The sequence below is a fragment of the Squalius cephalus genome (genome assembly GCF_949319135.1).
Source record: "Squalius cephalus genome assembly, chromosome: 15".
In the NCBI taxonomy this organism is placed as follows: Eukaryota; Metazoa; Chordata; class Actinopteri; order Cypriniformes; family Leuciscidae; genus Squalius; species Squalius cephalus.
The window spans coordinates 15,598,348-15,610,847 of NC_137136.1; the positions used below are offsets into that span (position 1 = coordinate 15,598,348).

Here is a 12,500-nt window from a genome sequence, read left to right on the forward strand (position 1 = left end):
TTAAGTTAATCATTTACATTCTGTTTGAAATGTAAATATTGTTTCACTTTCTCTGTGACGAGCAGAAATGCTTCTAAAAAGTCAGCGAGTAATTTCATCTTTTTATTGATTTTTACACATCGGTCTGAACCGATAAATTGCATAGACGTTTGTATTGGTGTGAACAGGCCTTTAGACATAGCATCTCAAAAGCAATGTAAGCCTAAGTAGATCATAGAGACCAGTGGCAGCAATCGTATCTATGATCTACTTAGGCTTATGGTGCTTTTGGGAAACGCAGCCCAGGATGGTTCAAACGTTTCAAGCTGTGTTCCGTTCTATTGTGCTTTGCCTAGCCATTTTTGAATGCAAGAACACATCCAATGTGATCGCCTAATTGACTAATCAATTAGTCGTTCAGATAACCCACCAACTAGTGAGGTTTGCACAATCCTAATCCAAATCTCCTTTTGATGGGCAAAAATGATCAGCTCACAAGGTTTTAACATCTAAATTGACCTTGGCTCTCGCTTACTCTCTCGCAGGTTCTATAAATTTTCTTCACGCAGATTGTGATAAGTTCCGGCACCCTTTACTGCACATTCAGAAGACCCCCGCTGACTGCCCCGTAATTGCCATCGATAGTTTCCGCCACATGTATGTCTTCCCAGAGTTCAGCGACCTTGCGTAAGTATTGCACTTGTCCCTGCGTCTTTAATGCAGAGATTATTTCAGCCTCCTCCCTGCAGGTTATCTCTTGTTCCAGACACCTAGCAATTATACGACGATTATAGACTCGGCCCCACAGCAGCACACGCTCAAAAAAAGAGAGTGATAGAGAACGGGCTTTGGGCTTCATCTCACAGCCAGTTACGCCAATTAATTTAGCGACACCTGACTGATAGCTGTAATGTGTGTGAACGTAGGAGCTTAGTTTTCATAGGTTCATAACCATGTTATTACTACTTTATTACAACATCACAATTATTTATGACACCAGAGGCCGCATATGACAGAAAGCATCATAATTCAGCACATGCCTTATTTTATTAAGCACTCTGCATATCCTATTATCCAATAAGGGCCTTATCAGCCTGCCTCCCATCAGTCTTTGATACAGCTGATTTTCCAGGGGGTCCGTGGCGTCTGGGGCAGTACAGATGATGTCATTATCTTGTTAAAATGCTGTGGTTTTGGAGACTGTCGTCCCTCTCAGGGTCTTATCACTCATTAAATCAATGATGCTGCTTGGGTTTTTTTGTTGTTTGTTTTTTTGGACTGTTTTATGATGCCTTGCGTGTATGAACAGGGTTCCAGGAAAGCTGAGGCAGTTTGTATTGGACCTGCACTCAGGAAAGTTACACAGAGAGTTCCATCATGGCCCAGACCCCACAGACAGCACTCCAGGACAGGTCAGAGTTCACCACAGCCGCTGCATGGGTGTGCTTTTGATTTACAACACGGATTTGAGTTGGGTGTCATCATATTAAAAAAAAAAAGAAGGGGGGGAAAAAAGGTTTTTACTAGGAATGTGCTGAGATTAACTTGGATAAGAGGGCAGTGATTGATCATGGAAACAAAATTGGGGGTCTTTTCCCCAAAAAAAACTTTACTAATACAAATTCATTTTTTTATTTTATTTCTCTAATGGCAAAGCTGAATTTTCAGCATCATTACTCCAGTCTTCAGTGTCACATGATCTTTCAGAAATCATTCTAATATGATGATTTGGGTCTCCGGAAACATTTCTCATTATCAATATTGAGAAACAATTGTGCTGCTTAATTACTTATTACAGTAGTCAACATTTGAAGTGGATCAAAACCTTTCATCAAAGTTATACATGAAAAATTGCCCTTCTTATCTTTGAACTTTTTTGATCCTCTTCAAATGTTGTCTCATTACTTCTTTTTTGTGGAAACCATGATTTTCAGAATGACATGATGACTAGAATGTTGAAAAGAACATTTATTTGAAATATTTTTTAACAATATAATGTCTTTAATATCACTATATACTTACTGACTCCAAACTTTTGAATGGTAGTGTAAAACTACACTTTATATCAGTATCAATGCTTGTAATTTCTCATTTCCCTAAACAAATGACATATTGTAATGTACACAACAGCTCATCATTACGCTGTTAGTTAATAATCAGTTTCTCTGTTTGGCTTGTGCATGACATTTGCTGAAAATCAGTGTTGTACAATTTTGCGCTGATTAAAGTGTCCCATTATGACAGGCACTTTTACTCAGGTTGTGAGTTCAGCACACTTCCTGGTCAAAATCTCTGAAAAGAATGTGTTGATCTAGACTAATTAATGCAGGCGTACATTAATTAACGCCATGACTGAATGAAACGTACGTGCTGACATTTGAATGCGTGCGCAGCAGAATGAACCCCGTGACCTCTGTGCAGAGCGATCCGTCACAGGAACACATCCATCTATCCGTGGTCCGGGTATAATGACTGTGTGAACAGTCGCTTTACAGATACAGGTGATTTGTGGTTGTTTATTTGCCTGTCTGCGTGTGTATTCCAGCCGGAGGACAGAGAGGTGGCCAGTAATCCCCCAGAGAGCTCCTTCCAGAAATTGGCCCCCAGTGAAACGCGTTACACCATCCTCAGGGACCGGGACGAGCTGTGATGTCACAACTGCATTGAGACCCAACCCAGAACCCTGCAGTCAGCTGGTGCCAACCTGACACTGCCGCTGTCTGTGCAACGTCTATTTTCATAATTTTTATTTTAGATAAAAAAAAAAGTGAGAAGGTGAACCCCTGAGCTTTTTTTGGGGTGGGGAATGAAGAGGAGCGTTTTTACATTTGTTTTTGGAGCTTGTAAATATGTTTGTGCTCTGTGGGTCTTGTCTAAATTAAAAATTAATTTCCCCCCCCCCCCTTTTTTTTTTCTTTTTTTTTTCCCTACATTTTTGTCTACCCTAGTCCCCTTTTTTGTAGGAAAACATTGGTACATTGGTGGTCCTCTTTGTTGAGAATGCACATTGAGTTTATTATGGATCTTAAATGCGGGCAAGTGGAATCATGGGAAAATGTAGTCCAAGAACAAACCTGCAGTCAACCTGTGGTGTTTCACTCCAGTCCTTAACATAGTGTGTGTGTGTGTGTGTGTGTGAGAGTGATTGATTGAGTGAGTGAGTGAGTGTGTGTGTGTGTTACAGCACATGTATGTTACATGTGCTTATTAGTCTGTATTCATATGCACTGTACCGTTCCAGACTTGTTCAAATTCATGCTCGCTAAGATCCAGACTGGCTAGTCTCATATCATCCCATTCCATCAGGGGGAGTGGTCCGGGGCGGGGTTATGTGGGGGCCGGGGTTAGAAGGTTGAGGATTATTTGTAAATCTGTCATCTCAGAGGGGACAAGGAAACCAAAAAAGAAAAGTAAATTAAAAAACATTTTACAAGATTCTACTTTGTCTGTTTCATTAAATGTTTCACTGTTGTAATTCATTTTTTTCTACTTTTGCTCTTCCTAGGTCACATTACGTATGTACATTAAAAGATATTTCATAAAAGGTAAAAAGTTAGTAGGCAATACAATAGTTAGAAAGCAAATTAGATTTCATTTAAAAAAATGAACCAAACCAAAATCACAGCAAGTATACAAGGCTCTTCCTGTGTTACATTACTGTCAATAAAATTGGGATTTTCACACTTGAAATAGTTGTAAACCCTGGGTAAACAGAATCCTGGGTTGTCTTGCTTCACATTTCACATTGCTCATCATTTTTACCTTGGGTTAACTATTAATTCTGGCTTTGGTGTTCATTAATGCTGTTTCACACTACATTCCTAAACCCTGGGTTAGCGTTCTTATTTGCATATTTAACACGAGGCATGCGTTTGGTTGTCGGTAGCTAAGCATCTAGTCGTAACGTTCTAACACTGCATTGTTTATTACTGCACACACGTGGCACCGCAATGCGGGGTTAACATCCCAAAAGCGGTGCTAACCCAGCTAAATGTTCCTTCACCCAGGGTTTTAACCGTTTAGAACAACAGTAACCCGGGGGTTAAGTGCAGTGTGAAAAAGCCCAAAGACTTTAAGCTGATCTTTAAGGGAGAGTTTACCCAAAATGAAAAATCTGTCATTTATTCACCCTCACATCATGTCAAACTTGTTACTTACTTTCTTCTGCAGAACGCTAATGCACATTTTGTTGGTAACCAAACAGTTTTGGTTATCATTGATCTGGTCAATGGGAACTGAAAACGGAAGTCAATGGGAACTGAAAATGTTTTGTTACCAACACTCTTCAAAATATATTTTATAATCCATAGAAGAAAGAAAGTCATACAGGTTTGGAATGACATGAAGGTGAGTAAATAATGACAGAATGTTCGTGTCTGGGTGTACTCGCACTTTAAAGGTTCTTGACCTAAAGGATTTTGCATTTTAATCACAATTTTCTGTCCTCATGATCTAATAAATTGGGGAGAAATGTCACAAATACAAAATATTGCCTTGTGAGCACTTAATACTCCATCGGGCTACCCCTTCAGACAGATAGGCCAATCAAGAAGGTGGCAGTCAGACTTAGATGACTAAACTGAGGTGAAAAACATCAAGATAACATCAAGAAACTGAGACTGCCACAAAAGATGTAATTGCTCAAAAAGCCTTGATTTAATCAGTCATGTTTTCATAAATGTGTCATTATCTCAGTGTAAAGAAGTGTGTATGTCCCAAAGTCAACAAATCACATAAACTGTCCAGTATATGCATGCAAAAATAATGTGCAGAAATTTTACATTTAGGGGTTCAACAGCTTGTCACTGTATCCTCAAAGTTACACCTTTGTACCTTCTCGACCCCAAAAGGAACCATATTAGTGTCTTGTTATTGTCCCAGTGACAAGCTAAATGTAAAAAGTTTGAATTTTTTATTTTATTTTTCCTGAGAGTGTGGGGCGGCAGCATCATCCAAATGTTACTGACACGGCTCACATACCCAACATAAAAGAGTGTATGCAGTACAATCAACTTGGATATTTAAGTCATTTCAACTTAAATTAAACTGACTTGATAAAAATGAGTTTGAATATTGCTCAACTTATTTTTATGATTCATTTTTTAAAGTGTATTATCATTTACTCACACTCATGTCATTCCAAACCTGTATGACTTTTTTTTCTTAACATAAAATAAAATATACTGAAAAATGTCTCAGTGTTTTTGTCCATACACTGAAAGATGATGCAATCCAATGTTTTATTTTGGACCCCATTGACTTTTGTTAAATGGACAGAAACAGTTGAAACATTCTTCAAAAAATCTGTGTGTTCCACAGACTAAAAGTCACAAAGGAGGGTGAGTAAATGACGACTGAATTTTCAGTTTTGGGTGACCTATCTCTAAAATATAACAGTAACCTAGTGACCAGCTCAGTAACAGAGAATGTTACCTATAGCTAACATTTATTAATTAATACGCCTAATTGTTAAATATTTAGTTTAAAGTAAGTTTTTATAACGGCAGACAGATTTTAGGCTACTCAAAATTAAACGTTGTATTTAAAAGTGGGGGGAAACAGCTTTGAATATAGAGCATATTCAACTGACAGAATAAAAACTCTTGGAACTGTCCACACAATTTTATGAAATATTTACAACTATTTCTAGCTATAAACTGTTTCTAACTTAAAGGGAAGCTGTCTGACATAGTGTGACTATGGTTTCACCCCGCCATCCTTATCACCAGACATCAAAGATTCCTTTTAACTTCAGTTACTTCTTTATAGTAAAATGGAAATGATCTGAAGTGGGTGTTAAAAGGAGACACAAAAAAAAGGGTCTCTGATGTCATGTAACATCTTCCCACCTACAGCAGGAACCCATGACATCACAACACCTATGGAGATTACGTCACAGCGCACCACAGATGGCCTGCCATATTTTCCATTTAAGTGAGTGAGTGTCTACGCACAGAATATGGAAAGTGCAATGTGTCTGACACTCCGGCTGTGTGCAGGTCAGTCGCACGGGACTTTCCCTCCCTGAACAGCACAGCCCAACACATGCAGAGCTCAGCACTCGGGCTATCTCACTTGTGCATCACGCACAGGGTGGCTTGCATGTGCTGTTGGAGACGTTCATTCGCCCCTTCGTAGGGGAAGTCCAGTGTGTTGTGTTATGAGGAAGGCGTGGGGGCCAGTGTGGGTCTCAGACCTGGCTCTGTGTTTGGGAGGGGATCCCCCTGCTCACCCTAAAAACGCGTGAGACCGGGGGCAGCAGCAAAAACAGGACAAAAACAATCCGATTCAACATTGTTTTTCAAAAACGAGAAGTTGATTTTTAAATAACTGCAGCTTTTTGAGCTTTCCAAAGGCACTGCATGCTTTTTAACTTTGATACACGATTTTGCACAAGTCAGTGCCACACATCAAATGCAAAAGGACTGAACGAGTGTTTGACAACAGACAATATTTTATTTTCCGCTTTGCTTTTGACAAGTGAAAGTAAAATAAGGATCGATAAACCATAAAAGGCTATTGTTCTTTTCTGCTGGTCCTTTGGGGCCGTAATCAAATAACATTCAAATGTTGTTTGTGCTGAAGGAGGTCTCTCACAGTGCATTGATTTCAGTATTAGATTTGCCTCTCAGAGGCTTGTGTTATCAAAGCCTTACAGGGAAACCTCACCCAAATCTATCAGCCACCCCAGCGGCACACAGAAAGACACACGAAATACAAGAACAGCCACACTTTAGAAGGGTGTTTTATCTAAACCTGAGCGTTTTTGATCAGAAGTACCTCCATCACATGTATTAAAGGGATAGTTCACCCAAAAATGAAAATTCTGTTATTATTTACTCACCCTCAAATCTGTATTCATTTCTTTTGTTCTGCAGAACACAAAGGAAGATATTTTGAAGAATGTTTATAACCAAACCGTTATTGGGCACCATTGACTTCCATTGTATTTAAGCCAATGTGACCAACATTTTTCAAAATATCTTCTTTTGTGTTCAGCAGAACAAAGAAATGTATTCAGCATTGGAACAACTTGAGGGGGAGTAAATTATGACAGAATTTTCATTTTTGGGTAAACTATCCCTTTAACTGCTAAGAAAGACCATAAGAAATTATACATGAAAAACATTTCACAAACAATTCTCTTCCTCAATGTGCAATTATAATTTAACTTATCTTGTAAATATGTATAGTTACAAGTCAAGTCAGCTTAAATATTGCTATAAAGATCTCTTCTGTCTGTGTTATATTTAAACAATCATCTAACTTGTATATTGATTAACCATTACAATTAAGTGTTATCACAATTCATTGAAATTGTATTTATTTTAAGCAGGCTGAGACATTATTAGATATCTGACATGTTTCATTACAATCTATCGCTAGTTAAGGCAAAACAAGTATTCATGGTAACTAGACATTCATTTTAATTTCATAATTTCTCAATGATAATGATGTGTAACTATTATTTATTATAGTGTACTGAGTTTCTCACTACTGCACATTGCCTCCATTCTCATACCCTCAAACCTTACTTTACATAGCATTGATGTTTCATTTACATCTACTCATAACACGCTTAACAAAATTAAAAGGAAATCCATCATAGTTAAAACCGAACAGGTGCATTTTAAGTGTTTATAATGGAATTGTGTGGTAAACGGTAACATTAAGCACATCAAAACCTGCATAACTGTAATAAACAGGACTATGTCACCGACTACAAATCCTCAGTATGTATAACAAATCTTGCTGTACAAAAGTCAAATAACAAACCCTTAAACAACAATCACTTATTACCTATAATCTCTAACACCTACAGTCACATGACTGCTACAAAGGTCAATCAGCTGTTTGGCAGAAGATCAGATGAAGGCCTTATATGCTTTGGCATAGCAACGAATGATGGATTAAGGCAAACGGAAAATTAGCAGGTCCACTTTGTGTAGCACATCTCATGTGCAGGTTTTTGCACTGCATGTAGGAGTTATTCTGCAGTTGTGGTTATTATGTATGTTCGTTGAGCGTCTGGTGTTTATTTCAGAACGAGCGTGGGTCGGCAACTCCGCCGTCTCGTGGCCTCCTCAACAAAAACAACTGTGCTTGAGTGTGTCACTGAGTGTCGTTCTTACTGTTGTTGTTGCTCTTAAGTTGTTGTAGCTGCAGGTCGATTTTTTCGTTCCTCTTTCGTTGGATAATGTTGCCCCCGGCGAAACCAAGCAGTCCACCCCCCACTGCAGCGGCGACCCCCGCCACTTTAAATCCTGCTAAGAGTCCCAGCGGACCCCCTAGCACTCCCCCCACCACCGCACCCGCCACGGGCAAAACCGCCAGCTTCAAACGGGCCGCCTGCAGAGAAAGAGCATAATACAACGTATACATGAGTCAATGAGAGTGTCCACAATAAAGGAAAAATCTGTTGTAATAATATATTATTATTATTATCCTCTCTATATACAATTATTAATATTACATTTTTTAATAATATCTATTATTATCATTATTATTGATTATCCTCACTACAGTATAATTCAATTTTTTATACATATGCCTGCATATTTAAATTTTCAAATATTATTAAGCAGTCAAGCCTTTTTTTTTTTTCTTCATTATGATATCTGATATCGGGACAAATATCATCCTGACATTTTCACTGTTCACCTAAAAAACACTAATGAACCTAAAAGAGGTGTATTAAAGTCATTGGTTAATGGTCTTTGGTTAAAGTCATACAAATGATTATAAATTGCATTTTTACGTATTTCTGAATAAACTACTATAGAAAAAAAGAGCCTCATGTCATTAACCTACATGCTATGTGCAGGGAAGCATCAGACAGGTGAGAAATGAATCATTTAGGCGGCATCAGTATCCCAAAACAGTGTTTGAACTAACACACTTTTCATGTGCTGTTTTCCTGATAACCATACAATTATAAAGTCTTTCATGTCTAGTTTCCATCCAAACAGTAACATATCCAGTCGTATGTAAACACGCGCACAATATTAATCAGAGATCTGAAAAAAAAAAAGCCACGATGAAATTGGACGTGTGCAGATCAAACCAAACCTGGTAAATGAATTGATATCAGGTAAAAAGAAAAACTCCTTTAACCAGATTATTCTTTAATTAGCGCAGTGAATCAAGCCTCCCGGCACACGCACACACAATTTAATTTCAGTGAAGATATGTAAACTTTAAAGGCAGGGTCGTCCATCAAATGCCACCTTCCCTCTCTTCTCATCTCTCTTTCACCCTTTCTCATGCTCTCGTTCTCTGTCATCTAATCATCTTCACAAGGCAGGGTTAACTGAGCAGTTAATTATGCTTGGAGAGAGAGAGATTGAGGAAGCAACTCCTGTTATTTGGATCCGCCTGAGCCAGCACTTTAAGGACTGTGTGTGTGTGTGTGTGTGTGTGTGTGTGTGTGTGTGTGTGTGTGTGTGTGTGTGTGTGTGTGTGTGTGTGTGTGTGTGTGTGTGTGTCAGCAGAATATATGTCTTTAGCAGTGTGTGTGTATGTGTGTTGACCACCCCCTGTCCTTTTCATCAGTCACAGAGGTGGGTCGACTTTCTACACGGGCATCAGACTAAGAGCTCAATAGAACTGCATTATCTCTCAACTCCAAAAAAGAGAAACATTTCAATTGAGACTCGATCAATAAAACACATACAAGCCCCACGTTTGCACGCAAACACACACGGCCCATGCTTCACCCTTCCCCTTGCTTTTTCTGTCAAAAGTTGGCACTCCGCAGAGTGTGTATGTGTGTGTATATGTATCGAACCCCCAGCAGGAACTTGAATGCTGTTTATAGACTCTCTTTTACACTCTTTCGACTTCCATGCGCTCACACACACACATCGACTCCCTGTGAGGGGCCGACCAACACACATCGATCCCTCTCCATTCCGTGCCTTCCGCCACCATCGCCACCTCTCTCTCTCTCTCTCTTAATTGTGGTTTCCTTGCGCTCTGAGGTGGATCAATAGGCTGATGGTGGGGTAGGCCGAGAGAAGCAGGGGGGTAGAGTGGAATCGATCCCCTAGCAGGAGTGTCTCCTCTCCCCTTACCTTCCCTAGGCTCTGGGTCCCCTCCTCCACATTAGCAGCTGCTATGCTAACATTCGCCTCAATGCTGTCAATCTTCTCCTGCTGAGCCTAAGACAGAAAGACGCAAGTTACAGACTGTCCACATACACACATACAAACTCCCTAAACAGTCTAAACGATACAGTCTAAAAGATATATGAATATGAGTAGTTGATAAATGGACAAATCTTTTTGTACGATTTAATCAAGATTATACACTCCCCTAAAGGATTATTAGGAACACCATACTAATACTGTGTTTGACCCCCTTTCGCCTTCAGAACTGCCTTAATTCTACGTGGCATTGATTCAACAAGGTGCTGAAAGCATTCTTTAGAAATGTTGGCCCATATTGATAGGATAGCATCTTGCAGTTGATGGAGATTTGTGGGATGCACATCCAGGGCACGAAGCTCCTGTTCCACCACATCCCAAATATGCTCTATTGGGTTGAGACCTGGTGACTGTGGGGGCCATTTTAGTACAGTGAACTCATTGTCATGTTCAAGAAACCAATTTGAAATGATTCGAGCTTTGTGACATGGTGCATTATCCTGCTGGAAGTAGCCATCAGAGGATGGGTACATGGTGGTCATAAAGGGATGGACATGGTCAGAAACAATGCTCAGGTAGGCCGTGGCATTTAAACAATGCCCAATTGGCACTAAGGGGCCTAAAGTGTGCCAAGAAAAGATCCCTCACACCATTACACCAGCCTGCACAGTGGTAACAAGGCATGATGGATCCATGTTCTCATAGTGTTTACGCCAAATTCTGACTCTATCATCTGAATGTCTCAACAGAAATTGAGACTCATCAGACCAGGCAACATTTTTCCAGTCTTCAACTGTCCAATTTTGGTGAGCTCGTGCAAATTGTAGCCTCTTTTTCCTATTTGTAGTGGAGATGAGTGGTACCCGGTGGGGTCTTCTGCTGTTGTAGCCCATCCGCCTCAAGGTTGTGCGTGTTGTGGATTCACAAATGCTTTGCTGCATACCTCGGTTGTAACGAGTGGTTATTTCAGTCAAAGTTGCTCTTCTATCAGCTTGAATCAGTCGGCCCATTCTCCTCTGACCTCTAGCATCAACAAGGCATTTTCGCCCACAGGACTGCCGCATACTGGATGTTTTTCCCTTTTCGCACCATTCTTTGTAAACCCTAGAAATGGTTGTGCGTGAAAATCCCAGTAACTGAGCAGATTGTGAAATACTCAGACCGGCCCGTCTGGCACCAACAACCATGCCACGCTCAAAATTGCTTAAATCACCTTTCTTTCCCATTCTGACATTCAGTTTGGAGTTCATGAGATTGTCTTGACCAGGACCACACCCCTAAATGCATTGAAGCAACGGCCATGTGATTGGTTGATTAGATAATTGCATTAATGAGAAATTGAACAGGTGTTCCTAATAATCCTTTAGGTGAGTGTATATACAGACACACAAATATATGTGGAAAATATACATTTGTTAGAGTTGCATAAGGTTTTCCCTGTTAATGACAAGATTTTTATAAGAATAAATATTCTAAGTAATTCATTTAGCCTTTTTGTTTTAGACCATATATGCAATACAATACATTAAAAGTGTATATGAATATAAATGGTTACACATTATTTTAAGGTGTCATTGTTACAGTGTGTACTTATATATTTAAGTACTGAGTAATATTAATTAACTTACTGTACTTACTATAGGGTTAGGGTAGGATGTAACTATGCATAATTAGGGGTGGGAGATATTGACAAAAATGAATATCTCAATATTTTTTTCCAATATCTCGATATCGATATTCAGACGATATTTTTGCCATCCTTCAAAGAAATGTATGCAAACTGGCAAAGAAGGTCCAGTTGGTCTTTTGACTTGCTGCATTTGACCTATTATTGTAGGCTATAGAAAAAACAATAAAGGAGCTAACTAAACAGAATCTGAGGTAGCCCCTACTTTTTCCACTTACAAAATAAAACAATAAAAAAAAAAAATGGAACTAGGCACCTCTTGCAACAGTGATTATTAAATCAAACAATATTGTTGATGATGATAATTCAAAGTAAAAAAAAAAAATTTTCAGAACACTATAATTCCATCCATTTTTTCCCCAAAACGCCTTTTTTTCCTCAAAACGCTATAAATCCATCCATTTTCTTCCAAAAATTGATGGTTTGTCTTTTTAAAAAAGTCTTTTGTCTTTTATTTTTCGTGTTTGCATTTATGAGGAAAAAACAATATCACGTGACAGTTCTCCATTATGGACGCGCGCTCTGAAAGCGGCACTAAAAGACTTTCAAACTTTCACAGAGAACTCAAAACAGAAAGCACAAAGCCTTTCTTTAAAACGAATTTCGTTTTGTATTATTTGTATCTTAATTTTAATACATTTTTCATTCACCAATTTCCTGAATTTAATACATAAAAAGTAATATAGGCT

The 12,500-nt window shown here is 38.9% G+C and overlaps 2 protein-coding genes across 3 annotated transcripts in view; one reads left to right on the forward strand and one right to left on the reverse strand.

Annotated features, from left to right (window-relative positions):
- Nucleotides 1–2,880, forward strand: part of erp44 (endoplasmic reticulum protein 44) — a 14,825-nt gene extending 11,945 nt beyond the window's left edge. For both annotated transcript variants that reach the window (XM_079894744.1, XM_079894745.1), the window contains exons 9-11: nucleotides 525–666; nucleotides 1,289–1,391; nucleotides 2,525–2,880. In XM_079894744.1, coding sequence (XP_079750870.1) covers nucleotides 525–666; nucleotides 1,289–1,391; nucleotides 2,525–2,629 — 350 coding nt within the window. In that variant the 3' untranslated portion in view covers nucleotides 2,630–2,880. The remainder of the gene's footprint in view (nucleotides 1–524; nucleotides 667–1,288; nucleotides 1,392–2,524) is intronic.
- Nucleotides 2,881–3,190: 310 nt separating this feature from the next.
- stx17 (syntaxin 17) overlaps nucleotides 3,191–12,500 on the reverse strand; it is a 19,823-nt gene continuing 10,513 nt past the window's right edge. Inside the window, exons 7-9 of the mRNA XM_079894746.1 lie at nucleotides 10,053–10,139; nucleotides 8,112–8,328; nucleotides 3,191–3,357 (exon numbers count right to left, since the gene is read on the reverse strand). Coding sequence (XP_079750872.1) covers nucleotides 3,269–3,357; nucleotides 8,112–8,328; nucleotides 10,053–10,139 — 393 coding nt within the window. The 3' untranslated portion in view covers nucleotides 3,191–3,268. The remainder of the gene's footprint in view (nucleotides 3,358–8,111; nucleotides 8,329–10,052; nucleotides 10,140–12,500) is intronic.